This window comes from Crocodylus siamensis, chromosome 10, assembly GCF_052110815.1.
Source record: "Crocodylus siamensis isolate JL-2025a chromosome 10, ASM5211081v1, whole genome shotgun sequence".
NCBI lineage: Eukaryota > Metazoa > Chordata > Crocodylia > Crocodylidae > Crocodylus > Crocodylus siamensis.
The window spans coordinates 60,895,609-60,921,818 of record NC_143404.1 but is presented as its reverse complement, the minus strand read 5'-3'; the positions used below and the strand labels follow the sequence as shown (position 1 = coordinate 60,921,818).

Genomic DNA, 26,210 nt, shown 5'->3' with positions numbered 1-26,210 from the left:
ACTTACATTTTTAAAAATGGGGATAGTGGCAGACTGAAGTAGTTTGCGAACAGAGTGAGGAAAGTTGCCATGGGTCTTCTCTGCTTCAAGCACTTGTTCTTCCAGGAAAGAAACGTGGTGTCCAACCATTTTAACAAATGCCTGTGGGGCAGTGGGAAACATCTAATGAGAACTAACACATCTGCTTTGTGTTTCAACACCTCCTTCATTACAGACAGTCAGTTCAAGAAACAGCATTAGCAAGAAATCAGAATAAGCTATTACTAGCATCAGTATTCACAGGAATGTGTTTTCAAGTGTGGTCTCCACCTATAGCCATTCAGAGGAACTGACTAGAGAGAAAAAAAATTAGGGACAGATTTTCCACACACTTCAAGAGCACAATGTTGCTCATATGCTGTCTAAAAATGACACAACCAGCTTTTACCTGCGAGTCAGGTTATTAAAATCCTGTTTTAATTTATATGATGAGAAGACCTCTTTCTTACCTGTAGTCAAGTGACACTCACATATACAACATTTTTTTCCTACCACTGAAAACAAAGAAAACAAAGTATCACTCTCCACCTATCAACTGACCATCCCACTGAGTCAGGGTACAATACAACCATTAGAATAGGATTTTGGAAATAATTTGATCCCAAAGAGCAATCACTAAAACTAAATTCAGCTACAACACTCTTCCCTACACTCACTACTGCTGTGAGGCAAAATTAATGGAACAGTTTAAAGTTAAAAGCTCTTTAGGTTTGTCTAAAACCCAGTGCAGATGGGGTCCCCAACAGTGACTGTGGTCATGAATGTTACTCTTCTAGGAAAAGAACAGCAACAGCTTTATCTAGTAACACAACTGGAGACACATTTAAGAAGGGAGCTACACTCAATCATCTACAGAGAGTCCAAGGGTACAACTCTGATCAAGAGGGTTGTTTAGCATGCACTATAAGAGGGCTAAAATACACAGCCCTCCTACTTTTGGTAGAAGTTAGTACAGGAAGAGATACAAAAATTGCGCAAGTTTCCTAGTCTTGAAATATAGTTGGTACTTTTATAAAATGTGGTGTTAAACAATTAAGTTTCATACACTCCCTTTGGGGCAAGTATTAACCCATTTTAGAGGCAGAGAAGCGCAGGCAGGATAATCACCTGGGGTCAGAAGGTGCATCAGTGGTAAAACCACGATTAAAATCCAGACGTCTCTCTTTTTCTCCTTTAACTACTAGACAACTGTCTTGCCTTTCACTTCTCTGCTCTTGATAGTCCAAGTTAATTTTCTTTTTTGGAAGTTTCCATGGATGATAAGTTTTAAACTTAAATTGTAATTAAAACATTAACTACTGCTCAAATTGCCAATTCAATCTTGTGCTCTCAGATTAGTGCCATTATAGTGGGTAATGTTAGGGAGCAGACTGGTATTTAATCAATTTTAATCAATGTGAAGCATTAACCTGCTTTGATATGCCAAAAAAAAGCCTCCGAGCAAAACTGCAGCATTATTAAAGGGAAACTTGTTTCCCTGATGCCAGAGAAAGGAGTCTCTCTCACATTCCAAATTACCTTGTCTTTGGAACAAATTTATAAAAAAAGTTTAAACCAACTCAAATGATTCATTTCTTATTTTCTAACTGGAAGCTACTTTTATGCTTAAAATGCTTAGCTTCACTTGGACTACCAAGGACACTTAAAGTGAGTGGGATTTGTCCTGTACTTAGAGTTAAGCACATGCTTCAGTGCTCTGTTGAATCAGGGCTCTGAGAAATAGTTCTATTCTATAAAGAAAGTTTGTATAAATGGCATTTTCTTATTCCACAGGCCAATACCCTGAGTGTATTTAGAGTTGGTTCTGCTCACTTTAGTGACATAAATTGAGTTCTGGCTATTTTTTGCTCTGGTAGCCCTGCTGAGCCTGCACAGCCATAGGAGAAAGATAGATTCTGTTTTCTGCTTTTGTATCACCAACAGAATTGTTATTTTAATTCCAGCAACAGGACCACATTCTGCCCACCACAATAGCCATACAAACACCTGAGAGCAAAGTTATTAGCCAGCTCTGTCACTGAGGGTAAATTCAGTCTGAAGAATCTTAAATATTGGTGATAATGTGTAACCCTCATATGCCAAAATGAAAACATAATCCATTTTCTATTTCCTGTAGAACCAAGTAAAATCAGGACAGCACAAGTGTCTTTTAGGTGTAAATTTGCTAGTCATCTTTAGAGTACCAGTGTTAAATAATCTACTAAGCCTGAAAAATATTTTAGAGAATTTCTTAATTCTTATTAATTAAGAAATAAATATTGTGGGCCTCAAGCTGGCTACAAGCTAGCAAAAAACAGTTAACACTAAGCCATAATGGTCCAAGAAACATGCAAGAAGCGAGGATTTTTGTGGGTGATATCTTTTATTGGACCATTTCCAAGGTTGGGAGAGTTTCAGACAAACTTTTTGGGTATAAGGCACCCTGTTCAGGTCTAATATCAGTCACAAAAATCCCTGCCTCTCCAAACACTATGCTATTTAAAAAACAAAATCAACATAAAAATTCAGTTAAAACCGAAAATGAGACAGGAAAATATAAAGAAATGTGTGGATATTTATCTTGCTGGGTTCCTTTGACCCTAGCTGACTTCCTGCCCCTGGGGCAGGGGGCTGGACTTGATGATCTTCAAGGTCCCTTCCAGCCCTAACGTCTATGTATCTATAAGAATACCCTCATTTAGTAGAAGATAGGGGCACTTCCAATAACTTCCTTATCATTTTAAGTAATTTATCTTCCCCAAGATTTTCAAAGACAGAAACTGAAATAGATGTAAGGTGGAATTTTCAGAAGTGCAAAAGAGTCAGATACCAGCCTCCCAGAAAAATCAGTGAGATATTGACACATCACTCTCCATTCACCTTTTTTAAAATACCATTTTAAGTCAATGGTAGACCTTTCTCTGGTTTTCAAAAGTGCAGGGAACCCAACACACTGCAGAAAATTAGTCAAGCTAGGTGCCCAAGCCATAATTTTAGACTTTATTTTGAGACTTTTAGCCTTAAACTCTGTGTCCCAGTCACTCCATCTGAGAAATTAAAATACCAACCTACTTCACAGATCTCCATCTAAAGTGTAAAATACAGAGTTGCCTGGACGAAAGACTTTTTAAAAGGGCAAAGCACAGAACTGTACACTACAGGAAGGTTACTTTGGAATACATCCCTTTCGATGCAGATAAATCAGTTGCCATGGTCCTCCCCTGTAGCTAAACCTCAGCTGGAGGAAGTTATTTGCTACTTTGCACACAGCTGGACTTGAAGCTTGAGAACTGCCCATCTGGAATTGATGCCATAAACACTTAGCTTCTTCCACTTCTCTGAATCAGTTAAAAGTGATATTAAACATTATATGATTTATCTTGTCATGTTTTAATTACATTCATCCCGGAGGCAACCTTGCCCTTAGCTGACACGCAAATTTTAATACACTGCTTACTAAATATGGTGAGGGCACCATCTAAGTGAGTCATACTGGCTTCCCTCATTCAGGATCAAGCAGGCACTAGAAGAGATATATAAGAGGGGACTGCAGAGATATCTTTTACATTCTTACATAAGACTGTTATCACCAGGCTGAAATGGATATGCCTAACAGTGGACAGAAGACATAACCCTCTTAAATAGATAAATAAAAGGAAGTCAAACAATAAACACTGTGGGATAACGCCCCTATGACAGACCCCTGATCATTATGAATGCTGTTAACTTCTTATTATTAGAAAGGAGGAGTCCACTAGAAATATACTTGCTTAGGCTGCAATCCTGTGAACATTTAGATGTGTGCTGAACATTAGGCAGCTGTCCCATGGGCTTAAAAACAAGCTAAGGGAACAAACTCTTGTAAACAGGCAAGTGCTCCACAATTCCAGGAGTGAAACCTCAAAAGCATCCTTTTAAAAAACAAACAAACAAACAAAAAACACCCCAGGAATTCAAATTCATAATGTAACCAACAAACCTCCAGCTTATCAATTTTGGTGTAGATGTTGTTCATTTCCCTCACTTTGGCTTTAACGAGTGGAATGGACTCATCCAGGATCTGGGATGTATCACTTCTAATCTGCACAGAAGAAAAAGTATTTCTCATCACTCATCAGAAAGCTTCATTGGGATAAATATATCTCCTACCTGAGCACTTCAAAACACAAGCAGCAATGAAGCAAATCACAATGCAGTTTTGTAAAATAGCTTTTGTGATACAAATAGGAAAAATCAAGACAGGTACAATGAGCAACTTTCTTAAGTTATTCAGCAGGGGTGTGCGAAACAGGCTGTATTTGATTCCAATACAGATTTGGCCCGAATCAGGGACAGTGATTCAATTCATTGATTGGGATCACTGCCCCGATTAGATTTGGCTGAATCTGAAGATTCGATGCTGATCCAGAGAATCAGTGATTTGGCCATAGACACAGCTTTAAATGTTTTTTCTACATACCTTAAGGTAGCAGGCATGACTCGTGAATGCTGTGATGGTGGGGTGGATGGAGTGTCCCACAGGAGCGTGGGGGGATGGAGCGGGGGCCACACATGCTTGACGGCAAACCGAGAAGTGGACCGGAAGTACTTCTGGGTCTGCTGTCGAGCATGCTGGGGAGCCCTCTGCACTCCTGTGGGATTCTCTATCCGCCCCACCATTGCAGCACTCATGAGCTGCCTGGTACCTTGAGGTATGTAGAAAAAACATTTAAAGCTGTGTCTACGTTCAAGTAGTTGAATCTCTCCGAATCAATTCGGAGGGTTCCAATTCAATTCAGAGAGATTAAAGGGTCTCCTGATTCAATTCGGATTCAGAGATTCAGCCACTGAATCAAGTCGAATCTCTGCTGAATTGAATCAGGGACCAAAGCTTCGCATAGCCTATTATTCAGGGAATCCCAGAGATCCTGACTCTAAGCTCTCACTCCCCTCCCTGGACTTAGGCACTATATTGCAATTGACTCAATTCACAAATTCTTCCAGATCTCAAGATTATTCCTTCTATTTCTTGTGCAACACTTTAAGAAAAAACAGGTCATGATAACTAAAAAATAAAAACTTTTTCCTTTCCATCCTCCTCACTTTTGGTTCATATCGGATACAATAATTTCTATCAGCTTTTGATAAGGGTTTAAGTTTACCCAGCTAGCCTATAGCGATCAGCTGCCCTGGATTGTGAAAAGAATATATCATTCTTAGCAGTTACCAAGTCTGAAAGCAAGGGCAAAAATGTTTCACTTACTTCGCTAATGCAATTTGATTTGTAGTGCAGACAAGAAACTCTAGCACAGTCAGAGAGACTGTCATCCTGGATTAGACCCACGGTGTATCTCGTTTAGTATCTTGTCCATAGCTATGGCCAGCATCAGGTCCTTTGAAAGGCCAATAATCTCCATCATGCACAATTATCCCATACCTGCTCAGGGGATGAGTTCCTTCCTAACTCCTGTCAATTTTAGCTTCGACTTCTGCAAATTCTTGAAGCAGGATGGTGTTTTTTCCCAGTTACATTTTTGTTATTTGGAGCTACTCTTCATCTCCCTGTCTAATCTTCATTTGGAATTCCACTAAGCACCATTTTTAGCAGCAGCTGGTTATTACTCTGTTTCTGTATAAACAGCCAGTGATTAGTTTGATGGGACTGAGACAGGTACTGTTCCTGTCCTCCCACTTTGGGACCATGAGTGCAATGGAAGCATAAAATAAAAATATGGATCAAGCGGGAGTTGGGAAACACTCTTCAAGGGGAGAAACTATTCCTCCTGCTCTTTACTTTCGAAGGGTAGTGTGTGGTGGCTTCCAAACAACATACAGTATATTAGAAAATAAATAGCCAGTATTTTGCACTGCAGCAAATTACTTGTACTATTATGCTAATTAAAGACCTGATGCTCTGACCTTACTCAAGAGCAGCCCTCCATTGTCATTAGGGGCAGGTTTGCCTGAGCAAACATTGTAGAACTGGGCCATTACACCATGGAGAACTATACAGGTGGCAGCATATTATTAAATGCATGATGGAAGTTTCATTTAAAGGTATCACTGCAGACCAACCCCATTCTCGGTGCTAACATGGGTTTTGTCATGAGAAAGATTGGGAGTCCTTCCAGAAAGAATGTAACCGGGAAGAAGCTGTAATTAGTGCTGCTCTGCTTCTGCTGTCTTCTCCCCTCCTAAATTGTTAATGTTGGGAAAAGCAGCAGAACAGAAACAGCAAAGGAACCAAGGAGTGGAGGTCCTCTCCAAACTGGCTTAATTTGAGTGCAGTGGGAGAGGCCTGTTTTAAGAAAATACAGCAGATCAAGAGATTCTTGAGCCTTGATTTCAAGATAAAATTAAATTAAAAAACCCCACTCAGCTGGACAATTTGATTTGATAAATCAAGTGCAGTAGCTACCCATGAACCAAAGAACAGAACAAGCAGATGTGCCTGTTTAATGTAAACAATGTTACTGGGCCTAATGGGGGTGGAGTACACAAGACGGCTTAGTCCAGCTGTGGGCTGTGGTAGTACCATCCACTGTTAAAATAACCTTGTTACCTTAGAGCTCAGATATTCATGCCTCTGAGACCTTTTCCAGCACAGGATTTGCCCTGGAAGAGGTTGAATCCAGAGAACGTTTTCTTTTGGAGCTCAGTGGAGTTGCCTTGGGACATTTCAACTGCAATGATGTGGAAATGGAGCACTTTTGTAATGATTTAACTCCATCTATCCTAGGAGTTGTAAAACTATATTGGGATAAAGTGGTACAACTTTTGTGTGTAAGCAAGTCCTCCATTTTACAGGCAACTTCCATTTCTCTACTAGTAGCAAGACTTCCATTTGCATAGATAAGATCATTTCTGCAGAAAGTGATCTTAGTGCTGGGTCTGCACAAGGTGTGTGCACAGTTACGTAACTGTATGTGTACACACATTTAGGATAGAAACGTGTTGTGCACATTTTATCTGACTAAAAACCAGTCCCGACAGTAGGATTCCCTCACAAAAAATTGGCTCATTTCCTAGATTTAGAGAAAAGAATCTTTGTTAAATACAAAATATACAATGAAAAAATAAAATGGATGAGTCTGGGGGTTATTTTATTAGTGTTTTTTCTGGTCAGCAGCTGGCAGAACACTCCAGTACATAGTATGTACAAAGAAAGAACTAATGACGAATTTGGGGCAGGGGAAATAAATATTTAGCTTAAGTAGGATTGAAAATTGACCCAGAATATGCCTAAGATAAGGGGACATACTATGTTTTTGCTGGTGATGATCTAAAAAGAGGCTGGGGAAAGACTAATCTCGACTTCTAGATAACTACAGTAAATACAAACACAGTTTGCAAATATAGCCAAAACAAGGAAGAAGTTATTCAGACTAAGTATACCACAACAAGGTCAAACTAGCCATGGAACAAATCTAAATGGTCTTGCTTTGAAAGCAAAAGCAAAGCACCATTACAAGATGCAGGAGAGAAGATTTTCCAGCAAGCAGTCTGTGATAAAAGGAAATTATATGCAAATATGAATTGAGAAGAGTCATTCTGCTACAGTCTGCAGAACCAAGGCAACAGAAGAGTTCAAAAGGAGTCAGCACATGACAAAGGAGGGAAGTATCTCTCTTGGTGTAGTAACTTCTCACCAGCCAGAGAAAAAGCATGACTGGTCTGGAAACTCCACATAAGCAAACCAAATGAATGACCTCTTTCCACAATTTATTTTACTTTACCTTCTTGAAGATGTAACTTAATGCTAGATGATAGTACCAGTGCAGCTGCTCCATAGGAAAAAAACCCCTGTATTCCCAGGCTGTCCTATGTTGACTGGAAAGATAGAAAAGTTTGAACTTGCAAGTTGCATGTGAAAACAGAGTACAAAAGGAGACTTAAAGCACAAGGCTAGACACGGCATAAAGGTTGCAAGAAAGGCAGATGTGTATACAGCAGAATCGTATGCTGGCGTGTACCAAGGTATCTTGGCATGGAAGAATCTTCTGCTTTAAGGTCAAAGCTTTAGAACCAAAGGCCTGCAGTGGCGTTTGAGCAGCATTAGTTAAGTAACAGCCATGATAAGAATAGACTCTTAAACCCAGAACCCATGCTACAGTTAAAGTGAGACACAAACAGATTTTGCTACATTAATATTTATTTAAAATTAATAAGTTAAATTGTTGTGTTAACAACAGAATCAACATACGATTGCAATAACAAATCGAAGTGAGAGATTGTATCCAAAGACTGGTTGTTTCAGAGACTAATTTATTTGTCTGGCATTAAAAGACATAAGCTCCTATCTCTTATGGGGCTATAACAAGGGCCCTAATTATCTAGGCTTTTAAAGTTAAGAACACACATATGACCAACCTGCCCAACAGTACTCCAGACAGAACTTAACCCTACCTCCAACTATAGGCTCAAAATCTCAGTTACACACCTAAAATTGCACACTTGATCTGCATTCATAGTGATCATGTAATTGCAGACAATGAGGCAAAACCAGCCAACTGCAGGTCACCTTACCAATTTATAAGCAACATCATGTTCACCACACATGCATACTGTGCACATATTCTGAATTCATAGCTGTGTGTCCAATATGCTTATTAAAATATGCTTTGTTCAAAATCAGACTTGTGATGATTAAAAAAATGAAGGCAAGTAAAATGAGCAAATAAAATGTATCCAACTTTAGCAGCGTCTTTCAATGAGAAACACAGAGGCCGAAAACTTTGAAAAGTACCCAATATGCACTATTTGTTAGTATGTCAGCTGGACACACACAACTAGAACTGCCAGGCATTTCTTGATATTTAAAGGGTGTGTCCTATATCCAATTTGATCAGCATATAAGGTAAGTGTGCATTGCTGATCATAACGTAATACTGAACTAGTAACTGATAAGATAACATAACTGCGTATGACACTGCATCTATAGGATTGTGGTTAACACAGAAATTTATATGAAGTTTGAACAGAACGTGCCTCTTCCTCCATGAAAAGCTCCTGAGAGGGATTCTTTCCAGTTACTGACTAAAAGTGAAGAGGCAACATCCTCACATGGAAGACAGTGAGTAATACTGATGGCATGTCAGGGAAATAGCCTTGTCAAAGAACCCAAAAGGAAACTTAGGATCTACAGCAAGTATAATGAAGTCAACAGCTACGCCCACTGAGAGACAAAACTGCTCTCAGTTGTGCATAAGCTAAGGCAGTACTAATATCTCCTCCAAACCTAAGCCTGATCTCCAAATCTTGGAGTATGCGCATATTGTTAAGAATAGAGTATGTAAAATGGACGTGGCTGTGTACAAAGAGTTAAACAGAGCATATAAAAATAGGCTTCCCAGAAAAAAGGTATGTACTAACAGCACTATGCAGAGTTCTGCAGAGATACCCACACTAGTTCTGAACAAGCCAGGTCAAGTACTGGAAACCAGATAGCAGCAAGCCATATGAGGATCTGAATGTTCAATTTGACTAAGCTGTGGAGCTTTGTTTCAAGAGGAGGAGCCTCCAAGACCCCCAGCATGCCCAACAATGAAAATGGGGACAGCAAAATGAGAAGACTGCATGCAGGATACTGACATTTCACTGACATCATTGATTTGTATCTCAGCTTTGTAATGAGTACAGTTTATTAACCACATCTGAATGGCTGAGCAGCAACTTACACAAAATGTACTTACTGGGTCTGAGTACCTGTCCTCAGGAATGCTCAAAGGTATCACAAAAAAACCAACTCCCCAGCTGGCATAAATACTGGCAGAGACAGACACCAAATATCCCTATCACTTGGAAATACTTCCTCTAAATACCGGTTAAAAGTGCAAGTAGGTTGCTTAAGCCTCCACCAATGTCACATACTCTCCAGATAGAAGAGTTCAGTTTCTGCAAAGAACTCTACCTGCCGAAACACAGATGCTATGATCATAAATTGGAAGCACTGATTCATCACCGGACATCCAGACCTCTTCCTAGTTTGATATCAAAGACTGTGTGTATCAAGAGCATTTATTAATGAAGAAAAGCTGCATGCTCAAAGGAGAAAAGTCAGATCCCCCTCATGTAAATGCTTGAATAGAACACCTGAGAGTAACAAACAAGGTCCCTCTCATCTCTTGTTAGCATAAACAAAAGAGCAAATTATGAAGTACAGATGCTGGAATTAATTCAAGCATTGCATGATATTCATCGGATTCAGAGACTGTGTGCTGCTACAAGGAACCTGCCAATGCAGGTATTGCATAGCAAGGCACAAAATAGCACACTGAACACAGCACTTTGATGTTCCCAAATAAGGTCAATAATCTGTATACAAGCTAATTATTCACAGCCCACAAGTCATGGAAAAATGTTTTCATGGGTACAGCAGAAATGAAGCACAAAAACTAGGTTAGTATTTGTTGTAGAAGGGGTGGTGGAATGAAAGTCTCAAAGATGGCTTGAAAGCTTGCTGGATCCAGCTGAGCAAACTCTGATCCTCTACTGGTCACAGCCAAGAGGGTAAGGTATACTCCTGGACTGGCTGGTAAAAGGAGTCAATGAACATAAGTCTCTTAATGAAACACCCCCCTCCACCCCGAAAACAAATCCATAAGAAAGATGGATTGTTTCTCTGGTAAGCTTAATGGAAAATGGAGAAAAAAATCACCATCATGCACGATAGATCCACCAAGTTTAGCCACTTGTGTTGACCAGTGAATGGCTAAGTCCTTAATTAATCCTCGTTATACATAAAAGATCTTAATGTGCTTTTGGGCACTGAAGTCTAAATACCTTCTCACCAAGATCATAACAGGCTACATTTTGCAAAAACCAAACATGCCAGGTTAAAGCATGTAAAGCTGACAAATATGTGCAGGATGCATAAAGAATAGACTCAGAGCTTGGAGTTTCATATACTACTTTACAGCCATTTTTATCAAAAGCAGTATGGAAATAGAAGTACTTGATGACCATTAATCCTGAACCATACTTGCAAGGCAATCATTTGTCCTTTGTAAGTCATTAAAAGCCTTGTCAAACTTCTAAGAGCCAAGCTTTTGGTTCTTACCACCCTAAGTCACTTCCTCTGGAAGCAGCAATGCTTCCTCCCTACAAGTAACAACTGCCCCTAACAAAGCTGTGCTTGGAATGGGAGAGAAAGGACTAACAATTGGCTACGGTTCTCTCCTGGCTCTGTACCCAGTTTGCAAGGAGCTTCTGATAAATCTCAGTGAAGAAGCTTTGACAGTCACTCTCCCTTCAAGAAATCTACCACTAAAGCAGGTCACCACAATGTGGAGACAAAGGACTGAATGGCCTGGAGACTGAAATACCCTTTTGTACTCAGCAATATCATTCTCTCCAGGACAGTGGTGAGATGTGGGCAGAGTAATGCAAGCTTGCTCACAGAGCTGCTGTTGGCATGTGTTCTGCAGAGAGCTTAAGACTGCATTCTGTGAGCCTGTTAGTCAGAAACCTTTCACATCGAGAAAAGTCACTGTATAAATAAAGTAGGGAACCTCAACATAGCAACTGCCTAAGTAGTTCTGACTCTCCAAATCCCTCGTTACCTGTAGCTATTTTTTTTAAATCACAGAACATCTTTGAATGAAAATGCCATTTTCATGCCCCTCTCCATTTATGCTGCATAATTCCCAAAACAGCCTACAAATGGAGCTCCTTTTAAGAAGTGGTCCACAGAGGATTTGTTGGCTGGTAAACTGGTAATGGTAGTTCTCTTGGTTTCCAAATACTAAATTTTATTACAAGACTCTTAAAGGCACATTCAATACTTTTTGAACTTTGCAACCTCATGTAAGAAATTGCTATGGCTGTCACAGTGTGGTATGTAGCAGTGAAGGTTGGTAGAGAGCAGGAATGTGAGTGAGGGGGAAGAGAAGACAAGGTTCTTTGGGTAAATCTGGTATCTTTTATTAGGGCAACTTAAATCATTGGAAAAATTCTTCTTAGCGAGCTTTTGAGCACAAACACTTTTCATCAGGCTGAGGAAGCATCTGCAGATGGTCTGTGCCCTTCCTGGATGGAGAGGTTAAGCAGCCAGAGGTCAGTACATATGAAGGAGAAAAAGAGAAGAGGCATTCTGCACATTAACAAATAGGAAGGGAGACAATCTCTCATTCTGCATATGGTCTATACTACTAAATATTCAATGAATGAATGTCCTGTCCACTAGTTGGGTAAGGAAGATGAACAATGCAGATGGGCTTCCCTGTCTGATTTGACCATTTCTATCTTTGAAAGAATTTTCTGAAAAAAATTAAAATGTGTATGTGTGTGTACACTCCATCCAAATACAATGCACCAAACAAAAGTCAAAAAGCAGCAAAGCAACATTACGGTTTTGTTTTGGTCCAACATTCTTCTGCTTGTTCATCACAAAAGATTAGGCAATGACAGTGGTTGGGATTGCTGGTACTGAGACCACTGCCTATCTTATCATTTCATTGTCTTATGCTCCCCATCTGTTGTTATACCTACCTTTGTTATCTTTCATCATATACATGGACCGCAAGCTCTTAGGAGATGCATCAGGTTTGTTGTGTGCTTGTACAGCACCTAGCACCATATGGCTTTAATCCCTGAGAATGCCTTTAGGTGCTATCAAATGCAAACAACAGAACCATAGTAATGAATGGTATCACTCTCCTCATGTCAGCCAGTCTGGCACTGCTACCTAGAACTGATTCGGTTGTTGTGACACAGGAGCATGAAGTTATCAAGGAACATCCTGCAAAGCTCCTCCTACGTAAAGGAGAACTTATTAAGAAAAACAATTCACCTGAAGTACCTAGTGCTCAAATCTATGGCCACCGTTTTGTTAGAGATTATTTCATTGTTTCTAGAAAATTGGGACGGGAAATAATGATAAGCACTAAGACAAGGAACCAATGTTATCAAGAAATTTGAGCGTGCCACTTTCACAGCACGAACAGTAGCAGCCAGCTGCACAGTAGGAAATCTTGTAGATGCTTCTACGGCAAACTGCATGGAGCAGTATATTTTACTTTCACAAACTCCATCCCTGGGCCTTAAATATTAGTGCACGGTAGTGCCACCTTGTGGCTCAGCCATCACTGCTCTGTGGAATAAAACTATCTCAGGGGAGGGAAGAGTTATCAAGATGGCTGCCTCAGGAAATACTTGTGTATGTGTGTGTGTGTGTGTGTGTTTCTCGGTGTGTGCGTGCACGCATGTGCATGTGTTTTTCCACTCCCCACTGCTGACTGCTGCCCTGCTTGAGCTGTATGGTTTCTAAATCACTAACAATATGGCCTCCAGAGAAACCTACTGGAGAGCGCAGATAACAGTGGCAACATGGGTGAATAAGAGTTATAAACCAGGCACATACCATATCAGTCATGCCACAGAATTCATCCAGCCTTATTAGCATCTCTTCTATAGTTTCTTCTACTTCTTTCACCTGGAAAAATGCATATATTAGTTTAGTTGCTTCTGTAAATTTAAGACAGAAGACTTCTCAGAACAAAACACTGGCGAGTTAAATTCGGTTTTGATGAAAACTGCATTGATCAAAAGCTGAGTTTGAGGATCCGTGGAAATATTTCAATTTCAAATTATCCATATCACTTCATGCATTGTTCTTTGCAACTCCCATATAGAATCTAGGCCAATCTGAGGAATTTCTAAGCAACTGTAATGTTGTGACTGCAAGAGTTCAAAAACCGCCGTGACTGCAAGAGTTCAAAATACACGAGTCAGATGCCCAAAACAGAGAAGGTTAAAAAAAAAACCCCAAAGGGTAAGTGTTTAGGTTCAGTTTATTTGCCCTCTAGTTTTTGAAGACATTTATGTTTTCAAGTTTTTCTCTGCAACTATGAAGACTAGAAATCTAACTACCCTTTTAAATTAGTGGTAAGATTTTTTTCCATATCAAAACAAAATTCTGTATGTGGGACTTCTTAAAAAGACCAAAAATGACAAGACTTGAAATACAAATCCTGAGAATTAGCGTGTTGTAGCACTGTCCAATTCTTCTGCAAGCCTAGCCTTTTCTCATCATGCTACTGCCTGACATCTCTCACTATAATGCACTTTGTTTGCACAAAAGGTGTTCTAGGTCCAGATTTTCAGCAAATTCTCCACAGTCTGACTGCAGTACCAGTGAGATATCTGATTGACTAATGGGGGTTTGCCCACAAAAGGCTCATCACCAGACAGGAACTTTACTGACTAGAAGCTCCATCTATCTTTCAAAGACAGAGCAAATTGCTCCATTTTAAAACCATAATTGGAGCTTGGATATGAATGCTGAAGTGCTATTAAAACTCAAAACACAAGTCACAACCCACTTTATTTACTGATGGAAAAGGATTTTTTTAAAAATACATTAAAAGAACTGAGCAGCATATGCCTAGAAGGAAACTCCTTGTGCAAATTAAAGCAGAAGGAAAAAAAATGAAGAAAAAACCCAGAATGGCTGTTTTGGGATGGTTACTTTTTTTGTTTTCTGATACATTTATTAAGAATGGAACAAAAAAAAAATCAAATACCCTGCAGAGCTCTCAAGAGAACAGCTGAATGTATGGTTGCCTGACACCAAAGCATCCACTGTTTCCATAGAGAGAAAACATGCTGGATTGCTGCTATTTATATTAAATCTGGCGGCCAAGAGCTACAATCCTAGAAGATCTAATATGTTGCACCTCCCTGTTGAGAGCAGAAGTGGTCTGGGCACATTAAAAAAAACAAACTGAATAACTGGTATATTATAAATGTGAGATTATAATCAGGAAAAATATATATGCACTGTAATTAGTCTTTCAGATTTAATAATTTTTTTTTAACCCTAAATCTAACCTTCTGCCTATTTGCTGGTTTGCCATAAGAAGTTTTTAACTTGGACTTGGGTCCCCCACACATATTACAACATGAAAATAATGCAAACTAAGAAAAGTTGAAAATGATTTTAAAGGCCATAGGGAAATTCAAATGTTTTTCATGGATATCTTGCTTACATTTTCATTGAGAGACCTCTTAGGAAGTGGAATGAGAGTGTATCTAAGCAGCGACCTTTGTCCCCATCTCATCCTGACAACTGGTTCCGTTTTTACACTAAAATGACTATAATTTTGCCTATGTAATGAAAGATTAATCTAAGTAACCATCAATATGAGCTTCACACTGTGTAGATGACAATACAGCAGTCTATTCATTGTAGTACTCCTTGCTGCACTCCAAAAATCGTAAGTGTCCTCATAATATAGATAAAACAATCCCTGCCCGAAGGAAATGACATGCTAATATTAGCAATAAGATAGTAAAAGACAGGTAGGAGACAGAAGAGAGGGAGTTGGAGAGAAAAAGTGAGATAAACAGCCTTCTCAGTGAAGGATTTAGTGCACAGCACGGTAAAGTACAGCTTTCTGATTTTGTTACCAATATACAATACAGCAGCTTGAAGTCAGTGCAGTGGGGAAGGTGCCAAGGGAAAGAAGTGATGAGGACTGGGCAATATACAAGGAAGATAAACTTAGTCCAGACCACCCAAGGAAACACAGGACCAGTCAGTTTTCACCAAATAGCAGACAACTACACATGCACTGTAGGTGACTTGTTTTTCTTTTGAATTGGAGTGTGTTTGCCACAACTATCATACGGTGCTGGTTGTGTTGCCTTATTCAAGGCAAAGCCAGTGCAAGCAGGAAAAAATAAGTATTTTCTGTGAGGGGTCACCTGTGACTTGGGAGCTGTGGTTTGAATAGTCTTAGAGTCTACTGTGTTCTGCGTGGACTGAAGGTGGACATAGTGCTATTCAATTCATTATCCAGATTTATTTTATAAAAACACATTTCATGTAAACAGTACAACCAAAGTGCTCCATAGAGAGAGACTCAACATTTGAGAAGGAGAAAGGGCTTTGGAGGCACTGGAACAACTCACAGCTGAGATCTGTAGTGAAACAGAGTAAAGTCGCAGAGGTAGGATGGGAGGTTGCACAGGAGATCTCCTGCACCAACAGTAACAGGACTATGTTGAGGGAAGAGGGATAACTTCACACCACAAACGTGGGGAGGAGAAGCTGAGAAAAGGCAGAAGCCGCACAAAAGAAAGTTCTACACACAGCACTTCAGATTGGGGCTTGGCACCAGCAGATGGGGATACTGGAAGAAGGTGGGCGAGGGACCACATACATTTAGTGGGACAATACCTCCATGCAAATGGTGGCAAGGAGTTCCGTGGCCTTCTTGTAGATTGAGATGGGTCTGAATTCTATCCCCTCCTAAACCACCATGGCTTGAAGGGAAGGAGGGAGTCTGCATTTCATCCTTAGAAAGCAAAGCAGATTGCTGTTGTTCAATGTACTTGTAAATGAAGAGTTTTCCTGAAATTCAGCTTAACAGGGATAGAAAGCCTGATTCCTATAGACTGAAGTCAGTATTTAGGCAGCAGCACCTCATCACTTTAAAGACAGGATGATACACTTTTGTTCATTTCACAGCAGCCAATGGTGGCATGCTCTGAATTACATACCTTAATCCCATTCATACTAAATACTAACACATGTAAAGTACATTGATTTACTATGGCTGCAGCTTCTAGATGCTACAATATAATAGCAGTACTACTGTAGTAGTTCTCAAGCTTTTCCATAACTGGCCCTCTCCAATTTAGCAACAGAGGAAGAACAAGGCCTTAAATACATGGAATGGTTTTGCAGCAGGCTGCAAGAAAAGATTTGTTAGTTCACTTTCTATGATTAAGGAAGGAAGAGACAGTTTGAATGGAATGCAAGGACAAGGGACAGCTGAGAAAGAAGGAAAAGTTCAAGGTAGTAATTCAAAGGCCATGATGGGTAAAACTAGGAAATCACAAAATGGCAGCAGAGACAGTAGGACAAGAGGGAAAGGAGGCAGCAAGCATATGAAAGCAGGAAATAAAAGATGGAGCTTTCACAGCACCACCAGAATAACTATTATAGAAGCACCGCCATAATAACAAACATCATAATATGCAGGAGCAGGATTAAATCAACCTGTAAAACATATATAAGTATGGCAACTAATTTGCACCTCAGTGGCATCTCACTTGTTAGGAATGTTAAGGAATTAAGCTTCAAACCCACTCTCCATTTTACAGATGGAGGAACTGAACCACTGAGAATTGGGGTACCTTGCCTTAAGATCACCCATTCACCTGGTAGAAGACAACTCACAACTTCGAAAGGCATTAATCCCTACACCTATTCAGTTGCATCCCAGACTATGTAATATGATACATACAAAGTAGTACAGATTCCAGGTCAGATGCTTTATGCCGAAGTGAGTTAAAAACTCGGTAGCTTTATCTCAGTGAGGTAAGTTTACTGCTCATAAACATTAAAAGATGAATGCCTTTTGAAAAGAGATAGAATCTTTGCTGAACTTACGTTTTTAGATTCCCAAGTCTCTTCTTATTAACATCAGTAACTGCAATGGGATCAAGCCCAAATGCAAAGGCATTCAGTGAGAAGAGAAGATAAGTCCCTTGGTGGCATAAAGAGGGAGGGTGAATAGCAATCAAGGAGGGCAAGCACCATGGAGGTTCCCAACCAGCTTGATTTTTAAGGTACTATTTAAGGAAAGGCTGAAGCTCAAAATTCTCACTAAGTTTGATATACTCTGGGCACATCTACATGTGCCATTAATGCACAGCGATAAACTCCGGAGTTTATTGCTCCTGGGAAGCTCCTGGGTTTTCTGGTTACATGTACACTCAGACCACAGCAGCACATTGAGCTGGGCTGGAACAACCCTGGCTGGCAGGGGAGGTCAGCCTGGGCCTGCATCAAGAGAGCTAATTAGCATGTGACAGAGCAGACTCAATTAATTGAGTCTGGTGGAGCATGCCAATTAGCATGCTCTAGCCCAGCGTTTCTCAGCCTGTGGTACGCATACCCCTGGGGGTACGTGAGACATGGGGAGCAGGTACGCGGGTGCTGCGTTTTGGTCTTTGCCTGCTTGGGCCAGAAGTTCTGGCTGCCGCCCCTCCTGTCGCATCCGGTGCGCCAGGGCTTTCACTCCCCAGCATCAGTGTGCTGGGGGATAAGGAGGGAGGCCCTGCACAGGCTGCTTTTCCCCAGGCTGTGGTCAAAAAAGTGGGACTTGGCTCACGGCAGCAAAATCAGAAGTGCCACAGTGGGACTTCCAGTTTCACTTTTGCCATGTTGATTGGCAGGAGGCATGTAAGGTACCAAAGGTTGAGAACCACTACTCTAGCCACCTCACCATTACATGTATTCAGCATCACTGTGCTTCAAAATGGCAGCAAGGGCCATCTACCAGGGAGCATTTTGAAATGCAGGATGCTAAATACGTGACACGCTGCAGGCACTTCAATTAAAGTGGCTCTCAAGAGCCACTCTAATTAAATTGCCTCCGACCCTCACCCCAGAATACGTGTACCCAATGTACTGTGGAGGGACTGGCTGGGGTGAGAGGATGCTTCAGCCAGGGGCTTAGTGTTTACACATGCACTGCTGCACATGAAGAAAAACTTGGCAGCAGTGCACAAGTACTACTACCCTGCTGCAGAGTTTATTAGTTTCGTGTGCCCTAATAGGCCTATATAGATACAGAGATGTTTAATACAAAGGTAATTAGTCAGCTCTGCAGTAAACATCTCATGTAGAGGTACCCTCTGGTCACAAATGAATCTATATTTTGTAGGTCTGATATTCTTAATCTGTTCATGACCTTAGCACTCCCATTGAACTCCCTTAGTTCTCCTATTGCTCAGGCACTGTAACAGGAAGGAAGAAGGCGAGGAAATTTGTTTTGTTGTTGTTTAAAAGCCCAAGTAACAATAAGAAAAACGACTGTGTCACCTTTGTAAGTAGCCAGCTGCTAAATAACACTTTGGTACTTGGAGATACCCAGTATTTACTGTACTTTATATATAAGTAAACATAGATATAACCCTATGCATTTGATTTCATCTGCATGTCATTTGCCACCTTAGATGGCTATTTCTTTGCAACATGAAACTATGCCTCCTTTTGTGTTTGCTATACACCTGGAACAATGGGGTACTGATACTAATTGAGACTTCTGGGTATTTACTACAATATGAACATATAATTAAATAATAAAATTACCAGCAACAGCATTTTGACTGACTTAAGAAGGTTTTCTTTTGCCAATTTATATCCTGATTGGATTTCCACAGTTTACAAGTCAGGACAGAAATTTTCTAAATCTCAGCATTTGCAGGTGCAACCTGATGTCTGAAAATCAGGTTGTTTTCTTTCCATTTGGGAAAGTGCCACCACCAATAACAATTATGGAATCCAAATTTAGCAAGAAATTTTAAGAAGGATACACAAGACAGGCGGATGGAGCTTAATCTTTCCAGAGCCCTGCAGTACTGCCAGCAGCAAAAACTTGTTCTCCTCAAACTAACAACTTGAAGAGGAGAGGCATTCCTACATTTTCTAAACAAGGCAGGAAAAATTTAAACCTGTGATTCCCATTAGTATCACATAGCTAATTATGTGGACCCAAAGTTTCAAAACCACATTTGCAGGTTTATGATATTAATTTTATATGATTTCTGTGGTTGCAAGTGACAGGAACTGCACAGGCAAAGAACACAAGTTACCATCTGTTTGAGCAACTACCCAATTTGCACATGCATTCATGGTAACTATAAATCTGGGATACAGCCATGTAGCATCAAACACAGTGGTACAGGCAGCCACTATTTGCCCATACAATGCTTAAATTGTGGCCGTCTGCCAGCAACAAAGTCACAGACCTTATGTATAGGACAGTCCCTCTTATCTAAAGAAGAAGAGAAAGAGGAGGCTCCAAGATGCAGCCCAGACCTGGGAATTTTTAGGTAAGAAATGGATAAAGACCCTATTGACAAGGCTTACCAAAGCAGATCCCAGCATGCTGAAAAAAAATAGTGCTATGCCAATTTACACCTGCTAACCATTTTGTTCCAGTCTGTTCAGCAGAGTGCAATGGTTTTTGCAGTGTAGCAATGGTTTCCCTCTGGCTGCTCCAATACAAACTTAGGTCTTCTACTATAATGATGTGGAATTAGCATATCTGATTTCTATTCAAGAAAAAAAGAGAAATATCCTTCCTTTTTGTGTGAACCCCTTGTCATTCTGCGTATGTGTTATGCCATCTCTATAGAAAGCCACTGCTAGATGAAGAGAAACATGAATTACTTGAATAGAGATCACAAGAATCCCCAGTGAGTGCGCTCTACCAGAGGGCATACTTAACATTTGGCTATGTGTACATATTTAATTTCTGAGAATTTTCTTTCTTGAATTGATACCCTGTAGGGCAGAAGTGTCAAACTCATCTGGCTGGATGAGGAGTGCGGGGCCAGTGTGTGGACCAGATCAGATTCACAGACCAGGCTGACACACCATAGCCAGTGCACAGGGCTGGGCCAGCATGGACAATTCATGCCCTGGATCAGACCTACATGAAGGGTTTATGTGCAGAACCGGCACAGGTGCCACATGCAGCATGCACTCTGTCCTGGCCTGACGCACCCTGTGCTGTACGCACCCCAGACCACCCTCTTGTGCCACACGCAGCACCTGAGGCAATAGGTCCAGTCCCACATGACAGGCACCAGACTAGGGCATGGGGCCTGTTTTGGTGTGTGCCATGTGCAGTGCACAGGGTCAGTTTGAGGCCCATAGGCTGGACTGTAGGGCTCCACAAGCCAGGTCCAGCCTGCAGCCATATCTTGGACACCCCTACTGTATGGGATTCAAAGGAGTCAGTCACTTCTGACTCATTCCATTTTTCCCATCAGATGCCCAATTAGTCTCAAGGGTGGGGCCGATAGATTTACACCTTGATGTGAAGTGTTTTACAGGATAAGCCATACATATCAATGCACTAGTAATTGTGAGATGGAGGGATAGTAGCAAAAACGTACATGTCATTGACTGAGTTGAAGTCACATCTACATATGGGAACTGCATTTGGCCTGCCAGCCTTTGTGTTACTTTAACTAAGTCTACCAGACACACCATGAACAGACAAGCTTCAGCCTCACCAACTCATCCATGGTCTGTCATAACTGGCAGTCTTTGCTCACAAAGATATATGGATTAAACAGCAGGTGTGGCCGGAGAGGAGTGATATCTAACATATTTAAAGAGTAACTTACTGTTAGAAGTTGACAGTAACTGTCATTACTGTCAAAAGCATTACTTACTACCTTTGACTCAATCTGAGCTGCAATTGCTGAGTAGCACTTAACACTTTCTTTAAAACACCTCAGTAGGATGGCAAAATAGGTTTAGACAAAGCAACCAACATCCTGTTTTTAAACTGGACAGAGCTGCACACGTTCAGCTGTTTCACAGCAATTGTGAAAACAGGAAAATGTAGACTGAGCTCCTAATCATGCATTTACAGCACTTTCTGTAACACCTTAAAGGGGCCTCTTGAAAACTGTAATGTAAATAGTGCACATTTACAAACACCTGTAATTAGGCACTTAGCAAACTGTAACAAGCTCTTTCCAGGTGATTATGGAAACAATTGCACTTTATATGATAGACACCTGAAGCATCTTATTAAGGTCTGAGTTAAGGCCCACTAAGCACATTTCAGAGTTACAGTGGAAACATGAAGTGAAGGTTGATCCTTAAGTAAGACACAAGAGCATCACCATTTGGGGCTGCGGGCAGCTTACACTTGGAGTTATGTTTAATAAATAAAGATCTTGGACTGTCATCTGCAACACCTTTCTCTGTAAAAATAAGAGAAAATTAAAATAATCAATATGCCATTTTCTAATCTAAGGGACAAAAAAAAAAAGATGGTATTTGGCATTGAGAGGAGATGTCCTTTCTGTAAGGCCACCAAGTACACATGCTGTATCAAAAAAATCACCTTCCTCTCTAAGCACTCCTCTTTGAATCTCTTCACCAACTATGGGTTCCTCTACACATTAAGTTCACCCTCTTCTTTCTGTCCTGCAAATCTATATAAAACCTCAGCCCTGCCCACCTCCAAGCCCCTCCTCACCACTTCTTTTCTCTTGATTCTTGCGCTGTCCTTGTTCAGCCTCAGAACCATTTCTCAACTGTTATGCATCAAGTTGCCTCTCTGGCTTCCCCAGAAAACCTTCCTCCTTCTCCACATATAACCACTCCCTTCTTTATACAATCTGCTGCCCTGAATCTGATATTCTAGACTAGGAAATGCTTTAGGAGTGCTTATAAAGTACTATGGTAATTTAAGGCACTGTATTAAGGAACATCAAAAAGAAAAGCAATATTAAGTTTCTTCTACAAACCTTTCCAAAAGGTCTCCAACCTTAACCTTAAAAGTTAAGGCTTTTGTTAGCATGTGAAATGCTCTCTTACAATATAACTAGGACCAAATGAGCAAAATTAACCTTTAAAATAATTAAACTGAACTATGTATCTCTAAAAAATACTATAAATCCAAACAAACACTGATGGTGCTGGAAATCAAGTGGTTTTTTTCTGTAAGATGTCCTCCATTGTTGATTTCGGAATGTTACAAGAAAACGTTAAAGGAAGAAAATATTCAATGTAGAGCAGGAATCAAAGAGCACAAAAAGGCCTAAACAAGATACGTAGATTGTACTGCATCACAGTAAGGGCCTAGGTCATATAAGGTTTTCTGAAGTGTTCTTCTCAATTTTGCAATGCATTTTTCATGCTTCTGAATCTTTCTACAATCCAGCGTTACCTTGTTTTGGGATGCAATGACTAGTTCATCAACATAGTTAAAAAGTTCTTTCCCATGGAGAGCATGGCATAAGTTGTGTGTTAAATGAGTTGTAGGTGGTATCCAATTTTTTCTGGTCATTTTGATTTTGAAAATCTCTTACTCTAATACTTGCAACTGGTGGTGACAGAAAGCAAGCAGAGGGGGAAATATTTAAGAATTTCTCAAAAGCCATGGTTATTTTGTAAATATAAATCTGACGTTCATCTGTTATAGCCCCGTATTTGACAAGAGATGATGATGTGATGTGATGTGATGTGATGATGACAACAATGTGCTACATACAAGGTACATCTAAAATAGATAGGTAATTTCAGCTCAAGAATCCTGAAAGAAACTGAATGACTTACAAGAAGCAAAAGTTGTTTCTGTTTTTCCTGGAGGAGTCAGGTTTGATAGTAATTTACAAATTCTTTGTTGTGATAAAACTAGAAAAGTTACTACAGTTATCACTTCATATATTGCACTATCAGGGTAAATGGGACTTTACAAAACAGATAAAAACTAAATGTGGCTGCAAAGGTTTACAGGTCAACACACTGATAAATCTTCTTTGCATTGAGACCGATAGCATAAAACATCAGAAATTGCTCAGACATGACAGACTGCCAATTCTGTTTTGTACAAGGGAAATCTCCTTCAACATAGTTTCAATATTTGAAGATCCCATTCTTAAAATAAGCTTCTTTCAGCCACCTGAAACAGCTCTGAAGAATAAAATTAATCAACATATGGCTCCAAAAAAACGACGGCACTTGTCCGTGATGCGAGGAGCATGCAAATTCTCTGGGTACGAGGCGCATTGTGGGGAACTACACAGAGATACACCTCAAAGGGGACACACACTGGGGAAGCCACGCAGAAATAAGTAGCCTTTAATGCCAACGATAAAGTAGTGTACGCAGACAGGGCATGGACATGGTCACACAAAAAAAAGAAGGGGTCAAAAGTGGAATGAATCTATGGAGGCAAAAGGGGGCAGGACATATTCTGTGGCTTAAATTTCTGACTATTTAGATCTGGGATCAAGTATCCCAGGCTCTGCTTCCCCCTGGATCGGGGACTTCAGCCTTCAAAGGTGGCCTGCAGGTCCACAGAGCCCCTCACAAGGGAGGACATTTGGGCATGGGGAAGCAACGGCAGTTAATACAGCCACCCTCTCCCGTTCCCAAGCACTAGGCAGCACGTCGGAGCCAAGACACAGCTCCTCTGACCCGCAGGGCCAGGCCTTGCCCCACTGCCCCTAGGACTGGGTTACATGCTCCCCTGCCACACAGGTGCGTGGGAGCACTGCTGCGCCCGTGCTGGGGGCCGGATTGGGTCCCCACCTCAGCCAGATGTGGCCGTGACCCCCCCGGGCAGAAAGGGTGAGCACCCCACCACACGAGACGAGACGAGACCCGAGCTTCTGACGCGGGAGCAGGGCTGCAGCGCCCGCCTGAGGAGAGCCCGGGCCGCGCTCCCCGCTCCGCCGGGCAAGTCGCCTCCGTGCAGGGCCCCCCGGCGCCTGGGGCGTCAGGGGCAGGGCCGCAGGAGCGCACACCTACCTCCGGGCCGAGGCTGAGGACAAAGCCGCGCGCCCCCCACTCCTTCCCGGCCCCGGGCTGCAGCATCGCGGCCCGCGCCCTCCCAGGCCCCGCGGACGCCCCGCCCCCGCCTCGTCCGGCGCCGCCCGAGCTCGCGGCGCCACCTAGCGGCCAGCCGGCTTACTGAAAGGCGCTTTTGGTACCCGGGGAGAAACGGCCCCAAGCAGCCACCTGTGCCACCTTGTGATGCCCAAGTGCCCCCCAGGCACCCCTGAGGAAGGGAGGCGGGGGCCTGGCAGAGGAAAGCCACCTTGTGATGAGACCTCAGGGGGGTTTCTTTTCCTCAGTCATTTATTTTTTAAACCAAACTTGCCCCACAACTTTCCCCCTCTTCTTTCAGGCCGTCAGTGCATGGGCTCACTAGGCCCTGCCAGCTTTTGTATTTTTTATTTTTAAACCAAATTCTTTTAAAGCATTTCTTATTTTGGGGGCGAGTTGATCGATGGAGGAGACAAGGTGTCCTCCCCTCCCCGCTGCTCCTGTCCACGCTGCTCCAACTCGCCGCGCGCAGGCTGGCAGAAGTTATTAAAGACGTGTTATGAGAGACCAACTGGAACCCAAATTTCCTGAAATCTCAGACCTGTGATATAAGCCATGGTTTTTTTCCCTTCTGACAGCACAGCAAGGGTAGCTGTAAAGTCAAGTCTCCCTTGTAAAATCTGCAATCAACTCATTCTCCTAGCCTTTGTGGATGCTTATGGTATAAGGAAGGGAATAAATATTTGTTCCACTGTATCGATGCTGCCGTTAGACTTTTTTGAGATGCAGAGGAACTCGCATTTCAGGACAAGATAGGATACAAGGCAGATACAGATACAATTGTGACAAAAAGCAGGACCTAAAAAGGTGAACCTGTCCTCTAGTTTCTCCAGGTTGTAACCCTGCTGTGGGGATGAATCAGGCAAGACCACGCGGGTAGAAAGGAGTGCTCAGTATTGACTACTATTGTCATCCATCACAGGTGGTGAAGGCAATGTTCTCAAAGAAGTCTGCATACAGTGCACCATGGGAGGGCATTGCTGAGCCACAGACCTGATGCCAGGAAGGCAATAGGGAACAAGAGAGAATTAAGCAACATTTCAGAAACTGGGGGGTTAAAGATGCAATTGGAAGAACTCTCTTTTCAGATGAGCCAAGGCAAAAGGAAGAGAGTCAGAAACAAAAGCTTCCTTTTCATAATTCAATTCATAATTGAATTCCCTAAGGAAACTAAAGCAACAATCAGATGAAGAAACTGTGCTGTAGGAAAGCACCTCTGAGCTCCTGCAGAAGTTGAGAGTGTAACCACAAGGCAGGTTGCTCTCTCACCCACACCTGATGAAACCTGTTCATAGGTACCTGCAAGACTTCAGCTTCTCAAACATACTGGTTGCAAAATACGCTGGCTTTTGACAAGACCACAAGGACTTCACACTATAAAGGGATGAATCATTTGATTTCATGTAACCCCACTAAGGGAATGCCAGATTTGTGATTCCCTGAGTCCTGCTCCTTTAACAATTGTGCAGGTCTACTGCAAAAGTCAGAGAGACCTAGAGCTGCAGCAGCAGAATTGATGCCATCTGTAAGAACACAGCACTAACGTAGTTTGGTCAAGGTGCATTTCTTTTCCTGGATATCTACTTCAAAACAGCCGGTTTACAACCGTCTTTCCTCTACAAGAGAAACTATATTGCTAGAAGGATCCTATTGGCTGCACCCAGAAGTAAAATCTTAGGAAGAAAATCTTGTTGGGCACTGTAGCAGGAGCGCTGAGTGGGTTCCTCGATATGACACTAACCTACTGTGCAGAATTGGGCATATCACTGCTTCTGTGTGCCTCAGTTTCCTCACCCAACCTTGGTTTACACTAATGAGATAACACTCTCTCACAACA

General features: G+C 41.5%; 1 protein-coding gene across 6 annotated transcripts in view; it reads right to left on the bottom strand.

Moving 5' to 3' along the window:
- The window catches only part of BCAS4 (breast carcinoma amplified sequence 4), a 65,222-nt gene extending 40,833 nt beyond the window's left edge, over positions 1-24,389 (bottom strand). For 5 of the 6 annotated variants that reach the window (XR_016438360.1, XR_016438359.1, XR_016438361.1 and 2 more), the window contains exons 1-4: positions 24,296-24,389; positions 13,358-13,429; positions 3,998-4,099; positions 7-141 (exon numbers count right to left, since the gene is read on the bottom strand). Coding sequence is in view for 1 of the 6 variants with exons in the window: in XM_090020656.1 (XP_089876782.1) it covers positions 7-141; positions 3,998-4,099; positions 13,358-13,429; positions 24,296-24,361 (375 nt within the window). In the remaining 5 variants the exon portion in view is untranslated. Of the gene's footprint in view, positions 1-6; positions 142-3,997; positions 4,100-13,357; positions 13,430-16,177; positions 16,822-24,295 lie in introns of those variants that run through there. The other variant, XR_016438363.1, reaches the window with a different exon arrangement.
- Between the last annotated feature and the right edge of the window lie 1,821 nt (positions 24,390-26,210).